This window comes from Geotrypetes seraphini, chromosome 7, assembly GCF_902459505.1.
Source record: "Geotrypetes seraphini chromosome 7, aGeoSer1.1, whole genome shotgun sequence".
Classification (NCBI taxonomy): domain Eukaryota; kingdom Metazoa; phylum Chordata; class Amphibia; order Gymnophiona; family Dermophiidae; genus Geotrypetes; species Geotrypetes seraphini.
The window spans coordinates 149,887,726-149,912,352 of NC_047090.1; the positions used below are offsets into that span (position 1 = coordinate 149,887,726).

General features: G+C 42.0%; 1 protein-coding gene across 7 annotated transcripts in view; it reads left to right on the forward strand.

Moving 5' to 3' along the window:
* Nucleotides 1–24,627, forward strand: part of SYNE2 (spectrin repeat containing nuclear envelope protein 2) — a 654,322-nt gene that overhangs the window by 360,195 nt on the left and 269,500 nt on the right. For all 7 annotated transcript variants that reach the window (XM_033952730.1, XM_033952735.1, XM_033952736.1 and 4 more), the window contains 7 exons: nt 1,052–4,315; nt 9,259–9,447; nt 12,435–12,617; nt 15,883–16,011; nt 18,787–18,899; nt 21,600–21,732; nt 23,518–23,664. In XM_033952730.1, the coding sequence (XP_033808621.1) occupies nt 1,052–4,315; nt 9,259–9,447; nt 12,435–12,617; nt 15,883–16,011; nt 18,787–18,899; nt 21,600–21,732; nt 23,518–23,664 (4,158 nt within the window). The remainder of the gene's footprint in view (nt 1–1,051; nt 4,316–9,258; nt 9,448–12,434; nt 12,618–15,882; nt 16,012–18,786; nt 18,900–21,599; nt 21,733–23,517; nt 23,665–24,627) is intronic.

Consider the following 24,627-nt stretch of genomic DNA (forward strand, 5'->3'; position numbering starts at 1 on the left):
ATAAAGGAGGTGAGTTGTTCCGTCTGTTGAGTGAATGTAGTTAGGGGAATGATAATGGTGATGTCTTCGGCATATATGAATGATTTAAGGTTTAGGTCGGCTAGCATCCGTGCTAGAGGAGCCAAGTAAATGTTGAAAAGGGAGGGGGATAATGTATGCAAATCCATCTCATATATATTCATTGTAGATGTCCTGAAAACCTGACCTGCCTGTGGCTCTCGAGGACCGGAATTGCCTACCCCTAAAATAGCGTCTTGCATTCTACATATTGTCAGAATATTGTCTTCATGCTTTGAGGTGGTATATGGTCAGTATTTGTGAAATTGTCTGTTTCCTTCCTCTTTCTTAGGGCTCCTTTTACTAAGGAACGCTAGCATTTTTAGCGCACACACAAAATTACTGCGTGCTAAACCACGCAGTACGCTTCTAGAATAACACCAGCTCAATGCTGGCGTTAAGGTCTAGCGCGTGCGGCAATGTAGTGCGCGCTATTCCGTGTATTAAGGCCCTGACGCACCTTAGTAAAAGGAGCCCTTAGTGTTGGGCTGCCAGCAGTTTGTAGAAAGCCAAAGAGGTTATAATTTGTTCTGCAGCTGTTCTGATGTTCAAACAGCTGGTTTAGCTTAGATTTTAACAATAACGCACCAATCCTGACATGAAAAAGAAGAAATAAAATGGCCAACATGCCAAGAACATGTCTCCTGGTTGGAATTCTTAGAGAACCATCTGAGAGTTTAAGAGTGGGGTGACAATGACCAAAATAATATAAAGCTTCAATCTGCAGCATTTAGGCACATTTTTAAACACATTTTTCATCTTTAGAAGAATTTGGAATAAGAATTGCAAATCAAAAGAGGAAGCTAGTGTTCTTTTTTTTTTTAACTTCTTATATTCCACCTGCATGCCTGAAAGCTATCAAAATAGTGTACATTCAGTTCTGCCCAGTTGTTGTATTAAGCTGAGTAATTGATTTCATTGATAACAGTAGTTAGACCATTTCCCTAGCCACCAGTGAGTAATTTTCACTGTGCATCTATTGTTTCTATTTTAGAAGGAGGACGAAATGTCAGATGAAGTACCAAGCATTTGTCCTCAACAAGAAGGACTTCACCAAAGCCAAGACACCAGAACAGACAGCATCCTGCAACTTGATACCAGGACAGATGGCATCCCACAGTTTGACACCAGAATAGAGAGCAACCCGCTTTTAGAAACCAAAACAGACAGCATTCTGCTGATAGACACTGGGAAAGATAGCATCCCACAGTTAGACACTAGAGCAGATGACATACTTCAGGTAGACACAAGGAAGGCCGGCATCCTACAGGTAGACACACATGGCATCCTGTGGGAAGATACCAGGATAGATAGCATCCCCCACGTAGATACCAGAACAGATGGAATCTTGCATCTAGATACCAAGACTGATAGCATCCCCCACCTAGACACCAGAACAGATGGCATCATGCAGCTAGAATCCAAGACAGATAGCATCTCCCATGTGGACACCAAAATAGCTGGCACTTTGCAGGTAGATACCAAGAGGGAGAGCATCCACCACGTAGACACCAGAACAGATGGAATCTTGCAGCTAGATACCAAGACAGATAGCATCCCGCACGTAGACACTAGAACAGGTGGCACTTTGCAGGTAGATACCAAGAAGGAGAGCATCCCCCACATAGACACCAGAACAGAGGGAATCTTGCAGCTAGATACCAAGACAGATAGCATCCCGCACGTAGACACTAGAACAGGTGGCACTTTGCAGGTAGATACCAAGAAGGAGAGCATCCCCCACGTAGACACCAGAACAGATGGAATCTTGCAGCTAGATACCAAGACAGATAGCATCCCCCATGTAGACACCAGAATAGGTGGCACTTTGCAGGTAGATACCAAGAAGGAGAGCATCCCCCAGGTAGACAGCAGAACAGATGGAATCTTGCTTCTAGATACCAAGACAGTTGGTATCCCCCACGTAGACAGCAGAACAGATGGCATCTTGCTTTTAGATACCAAGACAGATAGCATCCCCCATGTAGACACCAGAACAGATGGCATCTTGCATCTAGATACCAAGACAGATAGCATCCCCCATGTAGACACCAGAACAGATGGCATCTTGCATCTAGATACCAAGACAGATAGCATCCCCTACGTAGACACCAGAACAGATGGCATCTTGCAGCTAGATACCAAAACAGATAGCATCCCCCATGTAGACACCAGAACAGGTGGCACTTTGCAGGTAGATACCAAGAAGGAGAGCATCCCCCACGTAGACACCAGAACAGCTGGCACTTTGCAGGTAGATACCAAGAAGGAGAGCATCCCCCACGTAGACACCAGAACAGCTGGCACTTTGCAGGTAGATACCAAGAAGGAGAGCATCCCCCACGTAGACACCAGAACAGATGGAATCTTGCAGCTAGATACCAAGACAGATAGCATCTCCCACGTAGACACCAGAACAGGTGGCACTTTGCAGGTAGATACCAAGAAGGAGAGCATCCCCCACGTAGACACCAGAACAGATGGAATCTTGCAGCTAGATACCAAGACAGATAGCATCCCCCACGTAGACAACAGAACAGGTGGCACTTTGCAGGTAGAAACCAAGAAGGAGAACATCCCCCACGTAGACACCAGAACAGGTGGCACTTTGCAGATAGATACCAAGAAGGAGAGCATCCCCCACGTAGACACCAGAACAGGTGGCACTTTGCAGGTAGATACCAAGACAGATAGCATCCCCCACGTAGACACCAGAACAGATGGCATCTTGCATCTAGATACCAAGACAGATAGCATCCCCCACGTAGGCACCAGATCAGATGGCATCTTGCTTCTAGATACCAAGACAGTTGGTATCCCCCACTTAAACACCAGAACAGATGGAATCTTGCAGCTAGATACCAAGACAGATAGCATCCCCCACGTAGACACCAGAAAAGGTAGCACTTTGCAGGTAGAAACCAAGAAGGAGAGCATCCCCCACGTTGACACCAGAACAGGTGGCACTTTGCAGGTAGATACCAAGAAGGAGAGCATCCCCCACGTAGACACCAGAACAGGTGGCACTTTGCAGGTAGATACCAAGACAGATAGCATCCCCCACATAGACACCAGATCAGATGGCATCTTGCTTCTAGATACCAAGACTGTTGGTATCCCCCACTTAAACACCAGAACAGATGGAATCTTGCAGCTAGATACCAAGACAGATAGCATCCCCCACGTAGACACCAGAAAAAGTAGCACTTTGCAGGTAGAAACCAAGAAGGAGAGCATCCCCCACGTAGACACCAGAACAGATGGCATCTTGCATCTAGATACCAAGACAGTTGATATCCCCCACTTAAACACCAGAACAGATGGAATCTTGCAGCTAGATACCAAGACAGATAGCATCCCCCACGTAGACACCAGAACAGGTGGCACTTTGCAGGTAGAAACCAAGACAGATAGCATCTCCCACGTAGACACCAGAACAGGTGGAATCTTGCAGCTAGATACCAAGACAGATAGCATCCCCCATGTAGACACCAGAACAGATGGCATCTTGCATCTAGATACCAAGGCAGATAGCATCCCTCACATGGACACCAGAACAGATGGCATCCCACCGTTAGCTACCAAAATTGCTACCAGGATGGATGGCATCCTGCAGGTACAATATGAGATGGACAGCATCCCACAGGTTGACACCAGGACAGATGGCATCTTTCATCTGGATACCAAGACAGATAGCATCCCCCACATAGACACCAGAACTGATGGTATCTTGCATCTAGATACCAAGACAGATAGCATCCCCCACGTAGACACCAGAACTGATGGCATATTGCATCTAGATACCAAGATAGATAGCATCCCCCACGTAGACACCAGAACTGATGGCATCTTGCATCTAGATACCAAGACAGATAGCATCCCCCACGTAGATACCAGAACAGATGGAATCTTGCATCTAGATACCAAGACAGATAGCATCCTCCACATGGACTCCAGAACAGGTGGCATTTTGCAGCTAGATACCAAGGCAGATAGCATCCCCCATGTGGACACCAGAACAGATGGCATCCCACCGTTAGATACCAAAATTGCTACCTGGATGGATGGCATCCTGCAGGTACAGTATGGGATGGACAGCATCCCACAGGTTGACACCAGGATAGACGACATCACACAAGTAGATACCAGAATAGATAACATCCTTCAGGTAGACAACAGGACGGACGGCATCCTGCAGATAGACACCAGGACAGATGGGATCCTACAAGAAGACACCAAGATAGACGGCATCTTGCAGGTAGAGTGCTGAAATAGCTTTTCTTTTCCATTTTCCTTGCATGTGAACATCTTAAATCATTGTTTTGTATAATTAGATGATGATTGTAGCATTTTCTGACATAGCAGTAAGAGCTATTCTTTCTAACTCATTAAACTTAGCCATATTTGAACAAGAGAGAAATCTCTTAATGCGCCATATTTAAAATGTATTTAATCCATTTGATATTCCGCATTTCCTATGAATAAGCAGACACCATAAAATACATTTCCAGTAATACAAGCTGCACGTACTGCATCTCTCACTTGTGTCTAAACTAACTTATCGTAAAAGCCAGAATGTCCCCAAATTGCAGTGGAATGGTGTCATTTCTTTCATTCTTTAGGTTTAAAATATGTACTTTTTAAAATAATTTTATGCAGTTTGAGAATGTAATTTTTTTTTTTCAGTTATTCATTAAACAAGTGCAGCTAACTTGTCATCCCTAAAAAAAAAAGTACCAAGCTCAGGGACCGCTAAAGTGTCTCCTCTTGTCTTAATAACATTTTTTAAAGTTGACAGATTGAAAACTTAGCTAAGAGCAAACCCATTTTCATGGTGTGATGAACAGCCAGGGCTAACATGTGTCAGTGACAAAAGGTCAACGTGACACAAGAATGATTCCTATTCTATTCTGCTATTTTTTTATGGATATTGATGGACCAAATGGTTAAACGTGCTAAACATGATGAAGACCCTACTTCCCTATTTCCTTAGAAGATCTTGATGCTCACTGAAATAAAGGTTGTCCTTTTTTCTCATGGTGTATTTGAATTTTGCTGCATGAAGGATGCATTTTTTCTTCATCTTAGTATTAGTCCATTTAGAAGAGATGTCAATTAATTGATTTATAATCCAGGTTATTTAACATGTTGACAGATTAACATGGATAATGAAGGCCTGTTAAATGAATAAAGATAATGAATAGATTTATTATTAAAAAAAAAAAGTATGCTTATGATATTCAATTAATTTAATATATTTACAGTGATTCTCAATTCAAGTGAACATGTTTTCTGTTAAGACATATGGGTAGAAAAGTTCACAATAGTGTTTATGGAGTCAACAGTTAAACTAGCCATAGAGATGGCATATATACAGCTAAGCCCAGTGATATGCATATAACTTACAGTTACATAACTGTGCGCCCTGCATGTGTTCTGGCCAGATCTCACACCTCTATATGCCCACCTGCAATCTATGTGGTAGTTATAGAATATCACTTAAGTGGCATACTGTATGTCATTCTTCACATGGGGCCATGTTGAGTATTGTGGCCTATCCTGGATGGGGTCCTGTTGACAGTGCAGCTGTCCCAGAGTGAATAGATCTGCCATTCTCCTGCTATCTCAGGTTGCCTTCCTCCCAATCATCTGACTTGTTTGTACTCACTAGAACTATGCTTCTGTAATCTTAAAGTAGCTGATCATTAAGGCCTGGATTCTGTAACCAATGCCATTGTTGGTGACCACCTTAAAAGTAGCTCTCGATCGTGTCTCAATCACACGACAGCACAGAATCGCGCCTCAGGCAAAGGTAGGCACCAGAAATGTAGGACAGGGTTTTCCAGGCCTACACTGGTATCTGATAGGATAATGCTAAAAAAAGGCGTGCCACTGTCGGTGCTGTTTAATATCCATATGGCGACTTTGAGGAAAGTTTTTCGACATTTGGGTGTTGAGTATAGATTGTACGCACATGATATTTTATTTTTTTTCCTGATAGGCAAACAAATATATAAGGTTGAGACAAAACTAAATCATTGTTTTAAGGTGGTGTGCTCGTGGATGTTGACTCATGGGTTACAACTGAATGTGAATAAGACTGAGGTGATGATTGTGGGTCGAGGTCATGATGAAAACTATATAGACCGTTTAAATGTGTTAGGGGTCCAATTAGAAGTGAGGAAAGAAATGACAATTTTGATGATTTGTCTGTACTCTGCATTGACAACAGGACAACAAATTTTGAAGACTATTCGGGGGGTATATGTAATTACATATCCTATATAGATTGAATAATTTTAGGTCGGTAGTACAAGGCTTAATTTTGTTAAAATTAGACTATTGCAATTCACATTATTTGGGCTTGATAGAAATGAAGCGTAAAGCACTGCAATTATTGATGAACTTGGCCACTAGGCTGATCACTAGCATTCCTAGGATGACACATATTACTCCTGTCTTGAAACAATTACACTGGCTCCCTCTGAAACAAAGTGCAATGATTCTGGAGATCAATTTGGGGACAAATAAGTCATCTATTCCCTTAACTTATGAAGCCATAATTTGTGGTACATTACTGAACGTTAAGCCTACTTTGAATAAATATAAAAGCTGTCTTTTCTTGATCATGACGGGAATAGCCATCCAAATGGTCACACATAACTGGAAGAGCCACGACAGAATAAATTAAGCATCCTATCTAAAAAAGACCTAGGGCTTCTTTTACAAATGTGCATTAGGGCCTTAATGCACGGAATAGCGTGCGCTAAAATGTCCCGTACGCTAGCCGCTACCGCCTCCTTTTAAGCAGGTGGTAATTTTTCAGCTAGCACGCGCTAATCTTGTGCGTGCGCTAAAAACGCTAGCGCACCTTAGTAAAAGGAGCCCCTAATTTTACAACCTAAAATCTTCGGGTATGCAAACAAGTTACAATTCCTGGTTATCCTCACGGGGTTATATAGCACAAAATGACATAACAGGTAGGTAGGGACCAATCCCCAAACCAACTTGAAACAGAGAGACATGCGAATTTAAACATTACTCGTGCCTGCACTGGCAACCAGTGTAATAAATGATAATAAGGGCTGATATGATCGCTTTTCTTCAGCCCAAATATCAGGCGAACAGCCGTATTCTGCACTATTCTCAATTTTCTCACAACTTTCTTTGGTGTGCCCAAGTAAACAATATTACAATCGTCCAATATATCCTGGTTTTCTTCTTGTCTGTCTAATCGAACATACAAGGTATCTTCCACATCTTCAACTTTACATGGTTAATGAACTACAATGGGGTGTTCCACAAGGATCTATCCTTTTTTCTACTTCTATGCAATCTGTTTCTGAGCCCGGTAGCTACTCTTATTCAATCCACTGGTCTTTCCTTTCATTTCTGTGCATGCTCTCTATCATTTAAACCTTTAGAAGTTTGTCTCATCTAGTTTCAGATTGGCTATCATTGCACAAACTTGTTCTCAATGCTGAAATAACAATTGCATGCTAGTTTACTGGTGGACTCTCAGCCCCATAGAGTGACCTAAACCTTTTCAGTTCTATTATTAAACCTGTTAATTCATTTTGGGGTCCTTTTTATTAAGGCATGCTAACTGATTTAGCGTGTGCTAAAGATTAATGCATGCTAAATGCCTCCAAAGCAGCTAAACTGGACAGACAAATCACCACTCTGTTATCTTCGACTAAAGACTACAAAGCCTTCAGGAGAGATATTAAAACCATACTCTTCAAAAAACACATAAAACCTATCCAGCACAACCAATCCCAACCCAATATCCAACACTCTATTTACCCTTAGATCTCTCTAATACTCTTTTATCTACCAAACGTTATCTAAAACCCATTATTTCACCCTGTTCTTAGCTCCTAAAGACCTCCACTTCCCTTTGGTAACTCTTTACCCAATATATATTACCTTAAAAATTCTATGTCATCGCTTATTCTATTCCTTCAAATTTTGAATGTAATTTTTGTTTTAGTTTGGATCTAATCCGCCTTGAACCGCAAGGTAATGGCGGAATAGAAATCACTAATGTAATACAATGCATCTTGGAATGTTTCTCTCAGCAACTACTTGTGGTTTTGTTTCTCAGCGCATTCAGAGAATTTTTAAATGAGTGTCCCCTGAGGAAGGCGTCTTGATTACACCGAAACTTGGATCCTTGTTGAGACAACATTTCCAAATAAAACTCTGTTATTGGTTGAATAGACATCTCCCTTGCCTTTAGTAATTGAAAAAGCATTGCAATTTAGATGTTATATATATCATCTTCCATGCAATTTATATTCGGTGGCTATTATAAAGATGCAGTAAAGGCTTCTACTGTGAGCCAGCGAGATAAATGCTCCAGTGTTCAAAGAATTCTTATGAGCATTTACCTCACCGTGCCATATGTAAGGCCTGTTTTACATGCAGAAAGGGGCTTTTATAAAATTGTGTGATTGCATACATGTGTAAAAAGTGTGTGCCTGCTGTTACATGATCTGCAGGTAGTGTTACTGGGGACATAGTTTGGTGGAATGGAAGTGGGGCTGTGAAGTAGACCCATGTTTTATAGAAAATGCATGTACACATATAGATTACACATGCAAAGATGTACACCTTTGCAGAACAGATTTTGGTGTGCTAGTGGGGCTAGTTCTTGGAAGCCCCATTTTCTTATAAAGCTTGCCTTTATAAATGTTCTTAATATCGACACCTTATTGAACGTCTTACATTGGCCTCCTGTTATAAATTCAGACCCATAAGGTACAGTAATTATATATCAGGCAGAGAGGTTTATAATTAATCAGTCTCAGACTAAGCTCCTGTTTGAATTAGTTCTGTCAGCTCAGTTCAGAACTAGTTTCAACATTTCACAATATATGCTCACTGCAACCAGATACCTTGGACTTAGCAAAATGGTTTTTCTCTTGGGACTGTGAGTTAATGAACTCTGAGCCGTGGTTTACTTCCTGTGTGCTCAGCTGTACCTGTGTACATGCAAATTAGCTGCTTGGAAACGTGTTGATACTGGATCACATGACTGTCTTTTTTTTCCTAGTGTGGGAATAACATGATCCTGCTGGTTTGGGCCAAGGTGTCTGTGTTAGTTCTGATAGGCAGCCTGTGAAATATTTTTCTGTGTGGCATTCCATGGCGACACACCCTCTTGTAACACATTTGCTCATCCATGGCTTGTTTTAGAGGGAACAAGAAAATTCAGAGAAGACAGTGGATAGCATCAAGGAGACGGAGCCTAAGGAGATTCTCCATGTCTATCAGGCACAGGTTGCTGAGCTGGAACTGTGGCTAGACAAAGTGAAACTCTCTTTAACAAACAAGCCAAACCCAGATATGCAGCAGCAGGTGGAGCGGCAGCTTACAGACTGTCAGGTAGGAAGAGGTGGTCAAAGTGAAAGGTCAGCTTCTAAACCTGGCCCTTCTCTGTTGGATATGTTCCAGTAGTTCTGTTTTTAGGAGCAAGAATATGCTAGTCTGCATGACACGTCTAGCTGTGTCTTAGCAAAGGAAATAGTAACCTTGTTTTAAACTTGCTTACGTAACATGCTTTGCTGAAATTCTTATGTGCAATATTTAACAAGGTGGACATAAGAAATACCATGCTGGGGCAGAGCGAAGGTCCATCAAGCCCAATATCCTGTTTCTAACAGTGGCCAACCCAGGTCCTAAGTACCTAGCTAGATCTCAAGTACTAAAACAGATTGTATGCTGCTTATCCTAGGAATAAGCAGTGAATGCTCGAGTACTTGATTGTAAACCACTTAGATAACCTTGATAGATAGTATATAACAGTGGTCTCAAACTCAAACTCTTTGCAGGGCCACATTTTGGATTTGTAGATACTTGGAGGGCTGCAGAAAAATTAGTTAATGTCTTATTAAAGAAACAACAATTTTGGATGAGGTAAAACTCTTTATAGTTTATAAATCTTCCCCCCCTCCCTCCAAAAGACTGCATGTTCCCCCCCTTCTTTGCAGCTTCCCCAGCTTCCCCCCTGCCCTCCCGGTCTTAGTTTCAGCTAATTACTGCAGCCTGCAGAGAGGATCGTTGTAGCGTTCCTGCAGCCTGCAGAGAGGTGCTGTAGCATTCCTTGCAAGCTGCCATCAGCCTCCGCAGCACATTCCCTCTGCCGTGGTCCCGCCCCTCTTCTGACTTCAGGGGCAGGGTCACGGCAGAGGGAACATGCTGTTGAGAACGACGGCAGCCTGCAAAGATTGCTACAGAATGGGCAATCTGCAGGCTGCAATAATTATCTGGAGGTAAGAGCGGGAGGCTGGGGGGAAGCCAGAGGATGCTGCAAAGAGTGGGCAGCACTAGTACAGACAGTACTAGTGCAGACCACAGGCCACAAAATAGTACCTGGTGGGCCACATGTGGCCCCCAGGCTGCGGGTTTGAGACCACTGGTATATAAATACCTAAAATAAATAAATAAAATAATGGCCTATGGACTTCTCTTTTAGAAATTGTCCAAACCTTTTTTAAACCTCGCTAAGCTAACTGATTTCACCACATTCTCTGGCAACGAATTCCAGAGTTTAATTACATGTTCTATGAAGAAATATTTTCTCCAGTTTGTTTTAAATCTACTACTTAATAGCTTCATCGCATGTCTAGTCCTAGTATTTTTGGAAAGAGTGAACAAGCGATTCGCATCTACCCTTTCCACTCTATTCATTATTTTATAGACCTCTATCATATCACCCCCCGAGTCGTCTCTTCTCCAACTAAAGTATATGCAACCATTTTAAGGCTTAAATTTGGTGCTGCTGGTGATCCCTCTTTTAATAAGATTTACCCCCCTCTTTTACGAAACTGCGATAGCAGTTTCTAGTGCGGGGAGCTGCGCTGAATGGCCCACGCTGCTCCCTACGCTCATAGGAAGTCAATGAACGTTGGGAGCAGCACGGCACCCTGCGCTAGAAAAGCTTTTTGAGGTCATGTCCTGCACACAGCTTCTACGGAACAGTTTATTTCCGACTGGCATTTTTATCCACTTATCTTTACCATAGGACTTCATAGGGACCCCTGAAGAAGACATTCTGTCGAAATACGGACCGTGTTGGGTCCAGAGTCCAAAGCTTTTCAGCAGACTGTGTCCTAGAGATTTTTATGTGGTTTGCCAAGTTTTAATTTTACTTTAACATTAATAAAGTTCATCTTAGGAACAACATTTCTCCACATTGTTTTTTGTTTCTTCTGGAAATGTCATCAGCATAAATAAAAATGAAAAAATAAAAATATTGGAGAAGAATAGATTGGAGAAGAAGTGCCAGTGGAGCAAGATAAATATTAAAGAGGACAGGACCAAGAATAGAACCCTGAGGTACCCCACAAATGAAACAAAGTGAGACCAATGAACCTGAAACCCTCATTAGTAGTGGACAAGGAATTTTGTATATTGATGCTTTTGACTAATAAAAAATTCAATTCTGACAGACTGGTCCTGCCACCTCCAAATTCAATGGTATCTTAGGCAGTGTTAATCGCTCCCTAACATTTTAGACCTTCTATGTTCTTTTTTTGAAAAATTGTAATTCTGCCCTTCCATCCTCCCTCTCAAGTCTGTCCGTTGTCTATATTTATTGTCTGAATGTATCGATATGTTCATTTTTATTGTTAATCGCTTAGAAATTTCATACAAATATTTTATCAAATTTTTAATAAAACTTGAAACGTGAATGCCATGAAACCGCTGGGTCCTAGGATCATAGACAACATAGTTTCATAAGGGAAAATCATAAGAAACTTGATTTCTTTCAGAGAACCAGATTAGATGTGCCCTGTTTGTATTTCATTCCATTTTTCTTCATTATTTGTAGATTCCATTTTAAAGATAGGTTTGAATAATATCATTGTTTTAATATCTAAAATTTTTTGTATCCTTGCATTTATTTTAAACTTCTAGACTCTAGAGCAGTGTCCCGCAAACTTTTTCAAGCTGGGACACACTAAACCTAGTGTCCTCGGCTTGAGACACCCGGAAGTGTGCTGGCGTTGGCGTGATGACATCATGCGCACACGTGATGTCAGTGCACCGCCATCAGCGTATGAAGAAAGGCCCTTCAAACGGGCCTTGCGCCGAGAGAAAGACCCGCACTGGAGACGGACCGGCAAAGAGAAGAAGTGCCGGCATCGGGAGATTGCTTACAGGACGTGCCTCTCTTCGCGAGACAGTCATCAGGCGCCAGCACCTCTCCTCTCCCCCAGTGTACCGCGGCACACCAGAAATCTCAGGAGGCACGCTGGTGTGCCGTGGCACACAGTTTGCGTTACACTGCTCTAGAGGAAAGCTAAAATAGTGCGTTTACAGAACAGGAGTTCATCTGTACTTAAGAGTCATTTTTCTTTACTTTCTAGATGACGTTAAGAGAGATTGAGCAAAAGTTCTCCTCTTTGTTAGAAGAAAGAAAAAGCTGGTTCCATGGAGATAATGGTGGAACACATAAGGAAGCCGAGGTCTTGACCTTAAAGCTAAAGGCCTTGAAGTGTAATTTGGAGAAAGTCCAATTGATGCTTCAGGACAAACCCAGTGAAGATCAGGTACAATCTATTAAAACAATATTAGTTCGAAGCATCACAAGTTGATTGCTCTTGTAACAGCGGCCAGACTGGCGTGGGCAGCGGCCTGGAAACAGCCGGTAATCCCCGCTAGACAACAAGTGCAGCTTAAAGTGGACTACGTTTGCCGCGTGTCGAGACTCGCAGCATTGCGCTTTAACAGAATTCGGACTTTTCTGAAAACTCGGAACCCTTATATATAATGGTGCACCCATTTGGGTTAAGTTTGTAAACTGTTACTATAAGAATATACACTAATTGTTGCTCTCAAGATAGCTGATGGTGGGGGGGAAGGAGGGAGGGATTTTTGGCGTGTGTACGTATTAAATCTGCGCGAGCACTGTACCGAAGAGTTAGAGTACAGATGTGTAGTGAGACATCATGCTGACAACCTTGTAAGCTATGATACGCAGCGTTTTCTGTTGTTGCTATGTTTTTAAGGGGTCCTTTTATTAAGGTGCGCTAACTGATTTAGGCTATGGCGCCCATAGAATATAATGGATGCCTTAGCATTTAGCGCGCCTTAATAAAAGAACCCCTTAATTTGTTAAAATAAAGAAAAAAAAAATAATATATATATATATATATATATAAAAACAAGCAAACAGTATTAGTTTACAAACAATTGGTGCCCTTAGAGTTGTCCAAACTGATGAGTTTGATTAGAGTACAGGGTGAATCACATGACCTGAAGGGATATTGTGTTCTATCCAATTATTATATTTGGTTGCTAAAGAAAGTAATGACTTTAATTGTGACTTAAATGTAGCATATAAATTAACGGTGACAAGCCAGTGCAGACCACAAAATTCAAAGATAGAACAAAGAGCAAATCAAATGGGTGCATGGAACAAAAAGAAATTTAATCTAACATGTGCCTGATATGGTCATGTTTCGCTCGAGGGCTACGTCAGAGGAAAAACTAGATAGGGAAAAACAAACTGCAAACTTCTCTCTAGTGGAACAGCTTACAAAAACATCCTGGGTATTTAAACACAAAGAATACCCGTCTCACTGGCACAAAAATTCAACAGCAGTTGTCCTGCTGCAATATCCTTCAATCACTTCCTGCAAAACTAGGTGTGCCGATCTAGGTGCCTAACTTCAGGTGACTTTTATAGAATCTGGGCCTTAGCATGCGTCAAAGAAACTGAAATGTGCTCAGTGCAATACACAATTAAGCTCAGCAACATAACGCCTGCCATTGATATGGCGTAAACAGTCCCATCTAGATATTGGCATATTGGCACAAGGGTCCCACACACTTATCTCAGTTACAACAAAAATCTTTAATACAGGATGTCCAGTGCGGTACTCAGAGAGACCCCCTCCCCCCCCAGGAAAGAGACTTGGGGATACAGTACCGGTCGACAAGTCAATGAAGCCGTCTGCGCAATGTGCGGCGGCGGTGAAAAGGGCGAACAGAATGCTAGGAATGATTAAAAAGGGGATCACAAACAGATCGAAGAAGGTTATCATGCCGCTGTACTGGGCCATGGTACGCCCCCGCCTGGAATACTGCTTCCAGCACTGGTCATCGTACTTGAAGATGGACACGGTACTACTCAAAAGGGTCCAGAGAAGAGCGACTAAAATGGTTAAGGGCCTAGAGGAGTTGCCGTACAGTAAAAGATTACAGAAACTGGGCCTCTTCTCCCTTGAAAAGAGGAGACTGAGAGGGGACATGATAGAAACATTCAAAATACTGAAAGGAATAGACTTAGTAGAAAAAGAGAGATTGTTCACCCTCTCCAAGGTAGGGAGAACAAGAGGACACTCTCTAAAGTTAAAAGGGGATAGATTCTGTACAAACGTAAGGAAGTTCTTCTTCACCCAGAGAGTGGTAGAAAACTGGAACGCTCTTCTGGAGGCTGTTATAGGGAAAACACCCTCCAGGAATTCAAGGCAAAGTTAGACAAGTTCCTGCTGAACCAGAATGTATGCAGGTAAGGCTAGACTTAGTTAGGGCACTAGTCTTTGACCTGGAGGCCACCGCATGAGCGGACTGCTGGGCACGATGGACCACTGGTCTGACCCAGCAGGGGCAATTCTTATATTCTAAGAAACACACTACAGTTCTCTTCTATGTCATTTCTCTTTTTGTATTCTGGATGGCTTATAGTCTCCTATACAGTGATAGGAAGAAAAGGTTGTACAAAATAGAAATGAACACTAATCATATAGCACACAAAGGGCGACTTTTACAAAGGTGTGCTAGCGTTTTTCTAGTGCACGCATAAGATTAGCGCACGCTATAGTGTGCGCTAGCTGAAAATTACCGCCTGCTTAAAAGGAGGCGGTAGCGGCTAGCGCACGTGACATTTTAGCGCAGCTAAGCGCGTGCTAAAACCGCTAGTGCACCTTTATAAAAGAAGCCCAAAGTTTTTTCAGGACAAGCCTTACTTATAATAAGCTCACAATATCGGACAAAAGGGGCAGACTGGATGGACCATTCGGGTCTTTATCTGCCGTCATCTACTATGTTATGTAAAAGAGACAAACGGACAAAGACAGATTTGGGATTTGTACTCCATTCCCAGAATAGTACCATTCTTCTGGTATAATTTTATGACCTCTTTCTTTCAAGGCTCAATCATGAGGCCTAGAACACACACACCTGCTCCTCCAATTAGCTTGCTCAGCTGCATTCTGCAAGGGGGTGGGGATTCACAGTGAAAAATTAAGAAGTCAGCCACTGTGAAAGTCGCTCCCAATCCCTTCACTTTGCACTAGCGCTCTATAGCGGGTTAGACGCATCCTAATGCTGTTATAGAAGTGTGCTGTTCATCGGGTTTTTTGTGACTTTATAGAATTGCTACCTATGTCTTCCCACATGCTACGTAAATGAAGAGGATCCAAGAAAGTCTGCTCACAGTCGTTAGGGTTAGTGGAGCGTCATCTTTCAGTAGACTTTCTGACTGTGGTGACATTTGCTTTAGCCGTGTTGATACAGCATCTTCTCCACTATTGGCCCCTGAAATGTGGCTCCTCCCCCAGTCAAGTCAACATAAATCACACAGCTATTTGTTAGAGCATTAATGCGAATGTGAAGTTGGTTTGAATAGTAGTGCAGGATTTAAGGCAGCTGTTAATAAATGCGTTATGTATTGCTTGTTTTTATTACTTTATGCATGTTCTTTTGGAAACCGCCTTGGTTTTAGGTGATGTATACGTTTTAAAATAAAGTATTATTAAAATTCAATATTTAAACACTTGCCAAATAAAAATATCTTGTTTTCTTTTGCAGTTAATTAATGATGTAAAAATGCCAGCAGAGATTGGGAAACTTCCCCATACGGCCAACACTGATGCACCAGCACAAGCTGCCATGAGCAGACAAACAGTCAACGAGCAAAACAGTTTACAGCAGCAAAAGGTAAATTGCATTTCCCCATCCAAAGGCCCGTTTTAGATTGTACATAAAAACTGGAACATACAGTATATGTTCAGGCTAGGGAATGTACAATACTACTAGGAGTTTAGAAAAGGATTGTCTGAGTAGATTTTCTTCTAAAATACAGGCAGGATTCATAGTAGAATTACAGTACTCCCCCGATATTAGAGGGGGTTCCATTCCAGGAACCCCCGCGAATGTTGAAAAACCGCGAATACAATTTTTTGCGGGGGAGACAGGAGAGAGCAGCCGTGTCAAAGCAGCTCCTGATTGGTGAGACCCAACTTTAGTGCAGGAAGAGGCGGTCGGAGCATACCGAGAGTGATTTCCTTCACTCGCTGGCGCTCCGGCTGCTCTCTCCTGCCCGGTCATTCACGGTCGGAAAATACCGCGAATGACCGGGACCGCGAATCACCAACCGTGAATGACTGGGGGAGCAAAGTACCTCTTTGGTAATCCCTGGGCAAAAAGTGCATTACCCCCACCCCCTTCCCTTTACAGGCTAGGTCAAGGATGGGCAACAAGGGCCGCAATCCAGTTGGGTTTTCAGGATTTCCCCAATGAATATGCATGAGATCTATTTGCATGCACTGCCTCCCATTGTATGCAAATGAATCTCATGCATATTCATTGGGGAAATCCTAAAGACCTGACTGGATTGCGGCCCTTGTTGCCCACCCCTGGGCTAGGTATACCTCCAGGACAGGGATGAGAATTACTGAATTAGATAACCACAATGAAAAGAGCAAAAAGCATACAGAGGAGCAAAAGTGGAGGTAGATGCATGGAACAGTCTCTCAGAAGAGGTGGTGGAGACAGAGACTGTGTCTGAATTCAAAAGGGCCTAGGATATGTAAGTGGGATCTCTCGGAGAGAGAAAGAGATAATGGTTACTGCGGATGGGCAGACTAGATGGGCCATTTGGCCTTTATCTGCCATCATATTACTAAGCTTCTATAACCATAAAGCTCTATGACATCACAATGCAGGTGTAAAGATCTTTAGCCAATAGGGAGAGGAGGAGATAGTGGATGCTGCAGATGGGTAGACTGGACGGGCCATTTTGGCTTTATCTGCTGTCATGTTTCTATGTTTCAAAGAAAGGAGGAGTCAACAGAGATCATGCAACACATGCTTATTGAGGGAAAATCCAATGTTTTGGCTATCCATGGGTCATTCGGATTTCTATGGAATTCCTGTTATGTGATCCAGACAGAGAACATTCATCACTCCATGCCATTGGAGGCGAGCGACTTGGAGCTGGGATGCACGGCATGGCAAATGTTCTCTGCCTGGATCATAAATTTGAATGACCCAGATGCAGGCTGCAAAGCACTGAGTTAGATTCCCCCCCCCCCAAAAAAAAAAAAAGCAGGACCTATGGGTTGAAGTGGACAAGATCTCCACCAAACCAGGCTCCTCACTAGCCCGTGACAACTCATTCCCTGCTAAAGTTCCTCCTCTTGCCACAATGAAGCAGTAATTTAAAGGTACATGTTGGCTCCATTCATTCATGCTGTTTCGGTGGAGATGGCGTGAGTAGAAAATGCTACTCTTTTTAGCTCTCCCATCCTGCAGCACTCACAAGACCCTGCCCTTCGCATGTGGAATATCCCCGGTGAGTTTGCATTACCAGTTTACTCTCCTTTTCACCTTATGAGACTTGCCACCATTATTTCACAGACCTCACTGATCTGTCTTGCACCATCATATCCAGGACAATTCTCACTCCTTTACCTCCCCAAGTCCTCTTGCTTCTACTGACCTTCCTTATCCCCTCTCCCCATCCCCCCCCACACACACCACACACTTTTCAGCTCCACAACCTCACCCTCCCTCTTGTTCCCCACTCTTTTCTCAACCCTACACCTACTACACTGTTCTTGTCCCATGGTTTTTTTAAATTCAACACAGACTTCCTCTCCACTGCATCCACCTCTCCATCAGGAAAAAAATTTCCTTAGATTATTCCTAAATCTGTCACCATTCATCTTCATCCTGTGCCCCTTCTTTCTAGAGCTTTCTTTCCTTTGCAGGAAGTTTGCTCCTATGCATTTATGCTGCCTAAGTATTTAAATGCCTCATCATATTTCCCCTCTCCTACCTTTCTTCCAAAATATGCATACTGAGATCTTTAAGTCTGTCCCCAGAAGCTTTATGACGAAGACCACTGATCATTTTAGGAGCCACTTTCTAGACTGGTTATAGCTCCAGAACTACTCACAGTACTCCAAATGGGGCCTCACCAGAGACTTAAACAGAGACACTGTCGCTTCCTTTTTTCTGCTGTCCATTCATCTCCCTATGCACCCAAACATCCTTCTGGCTTTTGCAGTTGCCTTGTCTGCCTGTTCGGCCACTGTAAGATCATCAGATAGGGTCACCTAAAAGGGAGAGGTAGAACGGAAGCCAGCACAGTGCAAGGGAGGGAGATAGCTTCCTATATGTTCAGCCTATCAACAAATAGCTTTATCCTTGAAAATTTGTGATTGCAAACAACCCGCAGAACACAGAGACCCTGGCATTAACTAGCCCCTTAAAATTGCAAAGAAAATGTGTTTCTTGAAAAGCTATTTTGTGCCATATAAGGTCTGGAACACTGTGTTTTTGAGCGGTACGCTCAAGGAACAGTGTCTCTGACCCCCTTTCGATTTGGTTCATCTGAAGTGCTTCTTTTTTGGGAGATTTCAGAACTTGAAGAGCGGCAAGCCTCATCCAGGCCCCACTTTAACACTCACAATGTTGCTTTTCTCACAGGACCTGCAAATGCGCGAGCAGCGAGATCTCACAAAGCACATTGCATTTTATGGTGAGAAAATAGAGAATCAACAGCTGCTTGATGACAGCACAACCCAAGACTTACGTTCAAGGTATCAAATTGTCAAATGTTTGTGGAACAAATGGTTTTCCCTGACAAAGCAATGACACTTTTTTTTTTTTTAAACTCTTAAAGGGTTTATTGATTTCTAGCTTAGGGCTCCTGTTACTAGCTTAGGGCTCTAGATCACATAACAGGAAGAGCTTCTTACCGCGGGCTGGCGAGGTAAATGCTACGACGCTTATTCAGTTCACATGAGTGTCGGAGCATTTACCTCACCGGCACGCGGTAAGAAGCTCTTCTGTGGTTTAGTAAAACCCAGCGATAATGAGTACCGCTATTTATTGTTAGAATTATTATTTGAAAAAATTGTCTTCCCAGTTCTGTGATGTGTCTTTTGGGTTTGTGATTATGAGCATGAACAATTTATTATTTTTTTTTTTTTCTGTCTGTTGGGGGCTTTGTACATTTTACTCAGAGAAATCCCATGGCATATATTAATTTGATTTATTTACCCCCTCTTTTACGAAGGCGCACTAATCAATTTAGCACACACTAAATGCTAACACACCCATTATATTCTATGGACACGTTAGCATTTAGCGCACGCTAAATCGGTTAGCGCGCCTCAGTTAGTTAGTTTTAAAGCCTGTCCTCCCCAGGAGCCCAGAACGGGTTACAGCGATACATTCACAATATATTGGAGGCACAGGATTGAGGTAGAAAATGAGATGGGGCCAGGATCTCACTGCACAAATCATCCAGTGTGATGTGTAAAACGCAAGACTGTGTAATAGATTTTGGTCCTCTAAAATGGATCAAAAGTCAGACAGACTATGAAAAATTCATGTTGGTGATAAAATCTGAAAGAAAGGTAGGCAAAGAAGCTTTATTTAAAAAAAATCTTTATTGATTTTCCCAAACTTTGACAGTGCAATACAATTAATTGAAGATAAAATACTGCATAAAACGTACTATTAACTACACAAGTAATACATAAAACAATCATTTTCTCCCATCCTCCTCCCAATTATTAATACAATAAGACACATGATGTGATTACAATATTATAATTAAGTAATTTAAATCCTCAAAATACATTTCCCTCCCCCCACCCACCCTTTGGTGGCAAAGAGGCTTACGCGTGGTTAAAATTTGTCAGTGGGAGAAGCCTGGAGTATGGCACAATCAGCCTGAATGATTTTTGCTTCATTCATTTACAGCATTTTCAGTTTCTACATCTTGATTATCAGGGGAAGCAAATACATACTAAAACTATTTTTGAATAGCATTTTTCAGGTTAGAAAAACTATCCACCTACATGTCCATAAAAGTGTTAGAATGTTTACAGGTGGGGATACCTTTTTATTGGGCCAATATAAAAAAAGACCACATATATTCATTCTGATTTCAAAGAGGAGGCACCTGAAGGGCAATTTTATACACAGTTTCTGGGTAAAGGATAAGTAGTAGCTTTTCTCCAGGTCTGCTTTAAAAACGGTTTAGGAACAAAAATACTTTTATTCTAGGAATTTGTCCAATTTTTCTTTTGTTAAATCCAGCTAAGCTAAAATTGAAAAAAATAAATCATTTTCTGATTCACTCTGAAACTAGGGGCTCCTTTTACTAAGCTGCGATAGCGTTTTTAGCGCACGCAGGATTTTAGCGCGTGCTAAACCCGTGCTACGTGTTAAAGTCTAGCGCGCGGGGCAATTCAGCGCACGCTAAATCCGCTATCACAGCTTAGTAAAAGGAGCCCTAGATTGCATTGGTGACAATCAATATTCAGTTTAAATTGGGGTGCCATTAAACTGCTGCTCAGTGATCATTCATGACAGAGTTATTTATTTACTTATTTAAAAGATTTCTTAACCGCCTATAACTAGGTGGTTTTACAAAAAAAAAAATCCCCCAATCATATAAAAAATAAGAAATACACAGCACATATGCTACAAACAATAACAGCAGTTCCTTCATATTAGCCATATTTTTTTTTTTTTTTGTAATTCTTTATTCATTTTTAAAATTACATAAAGTGTATATATATATTCAATCACATTAACAATAAATATATCACTTGCAGTCTATCAATTGTACATTACATAAATGTTTATCCCTCCCCCTTCCCACCCCTCCCTATCATAGATTCCATAATCATATAAATACATGTTAATAAAATATCCCCCACCCTACCCAATTGAACTGATACATTTAAGGGAAACAGTTTCAGCTAATCCGTACAATATTTTGTTAATGGTTTCCACACATCCTGAAATATCTTGAAATATCCCCTTTGTAATGCAATACATCTTTCCATTTTATAGATATGGCATAAAGAGTTCCACCAAAAGTTGTAGTTTAATCTCCTCCAATCCTTCCAATTATATGTAATTTGCTGAACGGCAACACCAGTCATTAGCCATATTTTACGGCACTCGACAACATATCAATACAAAAACATTCATAACCCAGAAAAGATATTTATTGAAATGCTTTTACAAATAATGTAGTCTTCAGAAGTTTCTTAACCTTCTGAAAATCTACAAGAGCTCTTAGTGGTCCAGTTGACGTGTTCCACAGCGTTACTCCCGTGAAAGAGATAGCGGAGTTCTTTAAGAAAACATGTTTTGCTTCACTCTTTAAAACTCTGTAGAGTTTATCAGGCCATTGCAGTAAAAGCAATGAGCTGTTTTTCTTATTCTTTTTTGTTGCTGTTGTTGCAATGTAATGTTTTTGATACATGTGAACATAGATCTGAGGTGCCTTTCCTAGACAGAGATGTCTCTGCACAGAAGTCAGCATCAAAAGACTACAAGTGGCAATATTTACAAACAGAACTAGCCAATAAGATGAAGACACCTCCGCATCAGCCTGCCGGACTTGAGGTTAGGTTCTGCATGGCTTCAAGTGCAAAATGTTTATATGTTAAACTAAACTAAACTAAACCTTAAGTTTATATACCGGATCATCTCCACAGAAGTGGAGCTCGACACGGTTTACAGGAATTAATAAAGAAAGGAACTCCAATGGAAAGAAGAAGGGCTTGGTAAAAAGGAAGGAAAGAGGGGACTTAGTATAATGGAGAGGGAGGGAGTAGTTACATTTTGGAGAAAAGCCAAGTTTTCAAATGTTTTCTGAAGCGTTGGAGGGAGGTCGAACTCCGAAGATGGGCAGTAAAGCTGTTCCACAGCTCGGTGATCCTGAAGAGGAGGGATGTTCCAAGTTTTCCTGTATGGGATATGGCTTTTAAAGAGGGGAAGGATAGTTTGAAATTTTGAGTGGATCTAGTGGAGTTAGGATTCGAGGAGAGCCAAGATAGTGGAAAGAGGGGAGGAAGGATGCCGTGAAGAGATTTGAAGGCTAGACAGGCGCATTTGTGGTGAACCCTGAGGATGACTGGGAGCCAGTGAAGCTGGTTCATACTCCAAATGAAAGCTATTTTGCAGAAAATGATATGTTACATTTTGGGGGGGGGGGGGGTTTCAGTCTGATGCCAAATTAAAGTAATTGTTCTGTTTAATTAATAGATTTCTTGCTTTGTAAGTGACAGCACCTTGTAATTATGCAGTTCAAAAAATGCAAGTCAATATGCATTAAAGAAGGAGTTTGTTTCACTGATCTACATGACATACTACAGTGTAGAGGTCTGCATAGGAACGGGTATCGCGGGAATCCCGCGGGTCCCGCGGGAATCCCCCCGTAACCCACGGGACTCCCACGGGGACCCCCCTCTAGCCAACAGGATTCCCACAGGGATGGAAGGCTTTGGAAGGAGGGTTCGTCCATATAATATAATGGACATGTCAACCTTAGTAAAAGAGGGGGTTTATAAGTTAATTACTTGAACAGAAAACAAAAAAAGGGTTCCACCAAAGAGATTCCACAAGGAAAACAGCAGCGCAAACACAAAAGAAACTGTGGAATTGATGATCCTGTCAGAAGTAATTGCTGTTTTTTATGGGAACGGGCGGGGATGGAGGTAATTCCTTGTGGGGATGGGTGGGGATGGAGAGGATTCTGACAGGGACGGGTGGGGATGAAGAGGATTCTGGCGGGGATGGGTGGGGACGGAGAGGATCCTGGTGGGGACGGGTGGGGATGGGTGGGATTTCTGTCCCTGCGCAATTCTCTACTACAGTGCTCCCCCAAAATTTGTGAGGGTTCCGTTCCAGGACCCCCTGTGAATTTTGAAAAACCACAAATGTGGTTTTTAGGCAGGGGAGACAGGAGAGGGCAGTTGGAGTGCCAGCGGGTGAAGGAAATCACTTGCGGTCTTCTCCAACCGCCTCTTCCTGTAGTAAAGTCAGGCTACACCAATCAGGAGCTGCTTTGACAGGAAGAGGCGGTTGGAGCAGACCGCGAATGACCGGGTTCTATAATTGTTCTTTCACTTTGAAAGTATAAAATATAATCTGTACATCAGTGAAACAAATTCATTTTAATGCATTATGAATTGTGTGTACGATAGGCTCAAAGTTTATACAATTAAAAAGGTATTCTTTTTTTTTATATATATGTTTGTTTATTGTTCATTTGATATCCTGCCAATGCAGAAAGTCTGAAATCTGTAATTACCAGCGGTAGGATTAGGCTGCCTTTATAATTAGTTTCTGAGGCGTTTGATGCAATAATAAACAGCATTCTTTGCCATGCTCTTTCCCAAATGTTAGGTCACACCTCTAGAAGCAGCAGCAAATATTTGTATTCTGCCAAGAATTCCTGTATTCAGTATTAAGTATCCAACAGGCGAGGAGGTGAAATCCTATTGCATTCAGCTTGGAGACTTGAGTAAGGAAGGACATATTTCTCAGATTCAGGTACATAATCTGTAGCTTGCAAGTCTTACAGCCACTGTATGTTCATTAAGTAACATTTGAACTAACCTAATAGCTAAGATGTATTGCTTTGTGCTGTAGTGCATGTGTTCAGAGTTCATCGGGGGGGGGGGGGAAAGAGTGTGTTGCAGTGGTTAAAACTACAACCTCAACACCCTGGGGTTGTGGGTTCAAATCCACACTGCTCCTTGAGACCCTGGGCAAGTCACTTAATCCCCTTATTGCCCCAGGTACATTAGATAGATTGTGAGCCCACCAGGACAGACAGGAAAAAAAATGTTTGAGTGCTTGAATAAATTCATGTAAACCATTCTGAGCTCTCCTGGGAGAATGGTATAGAAAATTGAATAAATGAAAAGGTTCAGCCTCTGATAACCAGAGTTGATACTGTGACATCATAATGCCTCGTTCCACCAATGCCTAAGAGCCAACCTCATCAGTGATGTCACAATGGCTTGATTGTCCTATACTTGGCTCACCTTTACTACATTTTGATTTCTAGAGTGGTGCAGTGGTTAAAGCTACAGCCTCAGCACCCCGAGGTTGTGGGTTCAAACCCACGCTGCTCCTTGTGACCCTGGGCAAGTCACTTATTCCCCTCTTTGCCCCAGGTACATTAGATAGATTGTGCGCCGGCCGGGACAGACAGGAAAAAATTATTGAGTATCTGAATAAATTAATGTAAACCGTTCTGAGCTCCCTTGGAAGAATGGTATTCAGAAACAAATAAATAAATAAATAAGATTTAGAGGCTCTGCTTTCATTGCTTGGTGCAGCTGGTGTTGGAGATGCTGTGCAATAAACCAAACAAAGTGGGAAGCGACTCAACGCGGCATGCTTTTCGGTGCATTTTATTTTGATTTCCTGCCAAGGATCAAACTCAGTGAAGCCCTTTGCAACAGTGAGCCAGAGAATTTTATTGCACTGGTTTATTAAGAGCCAGTC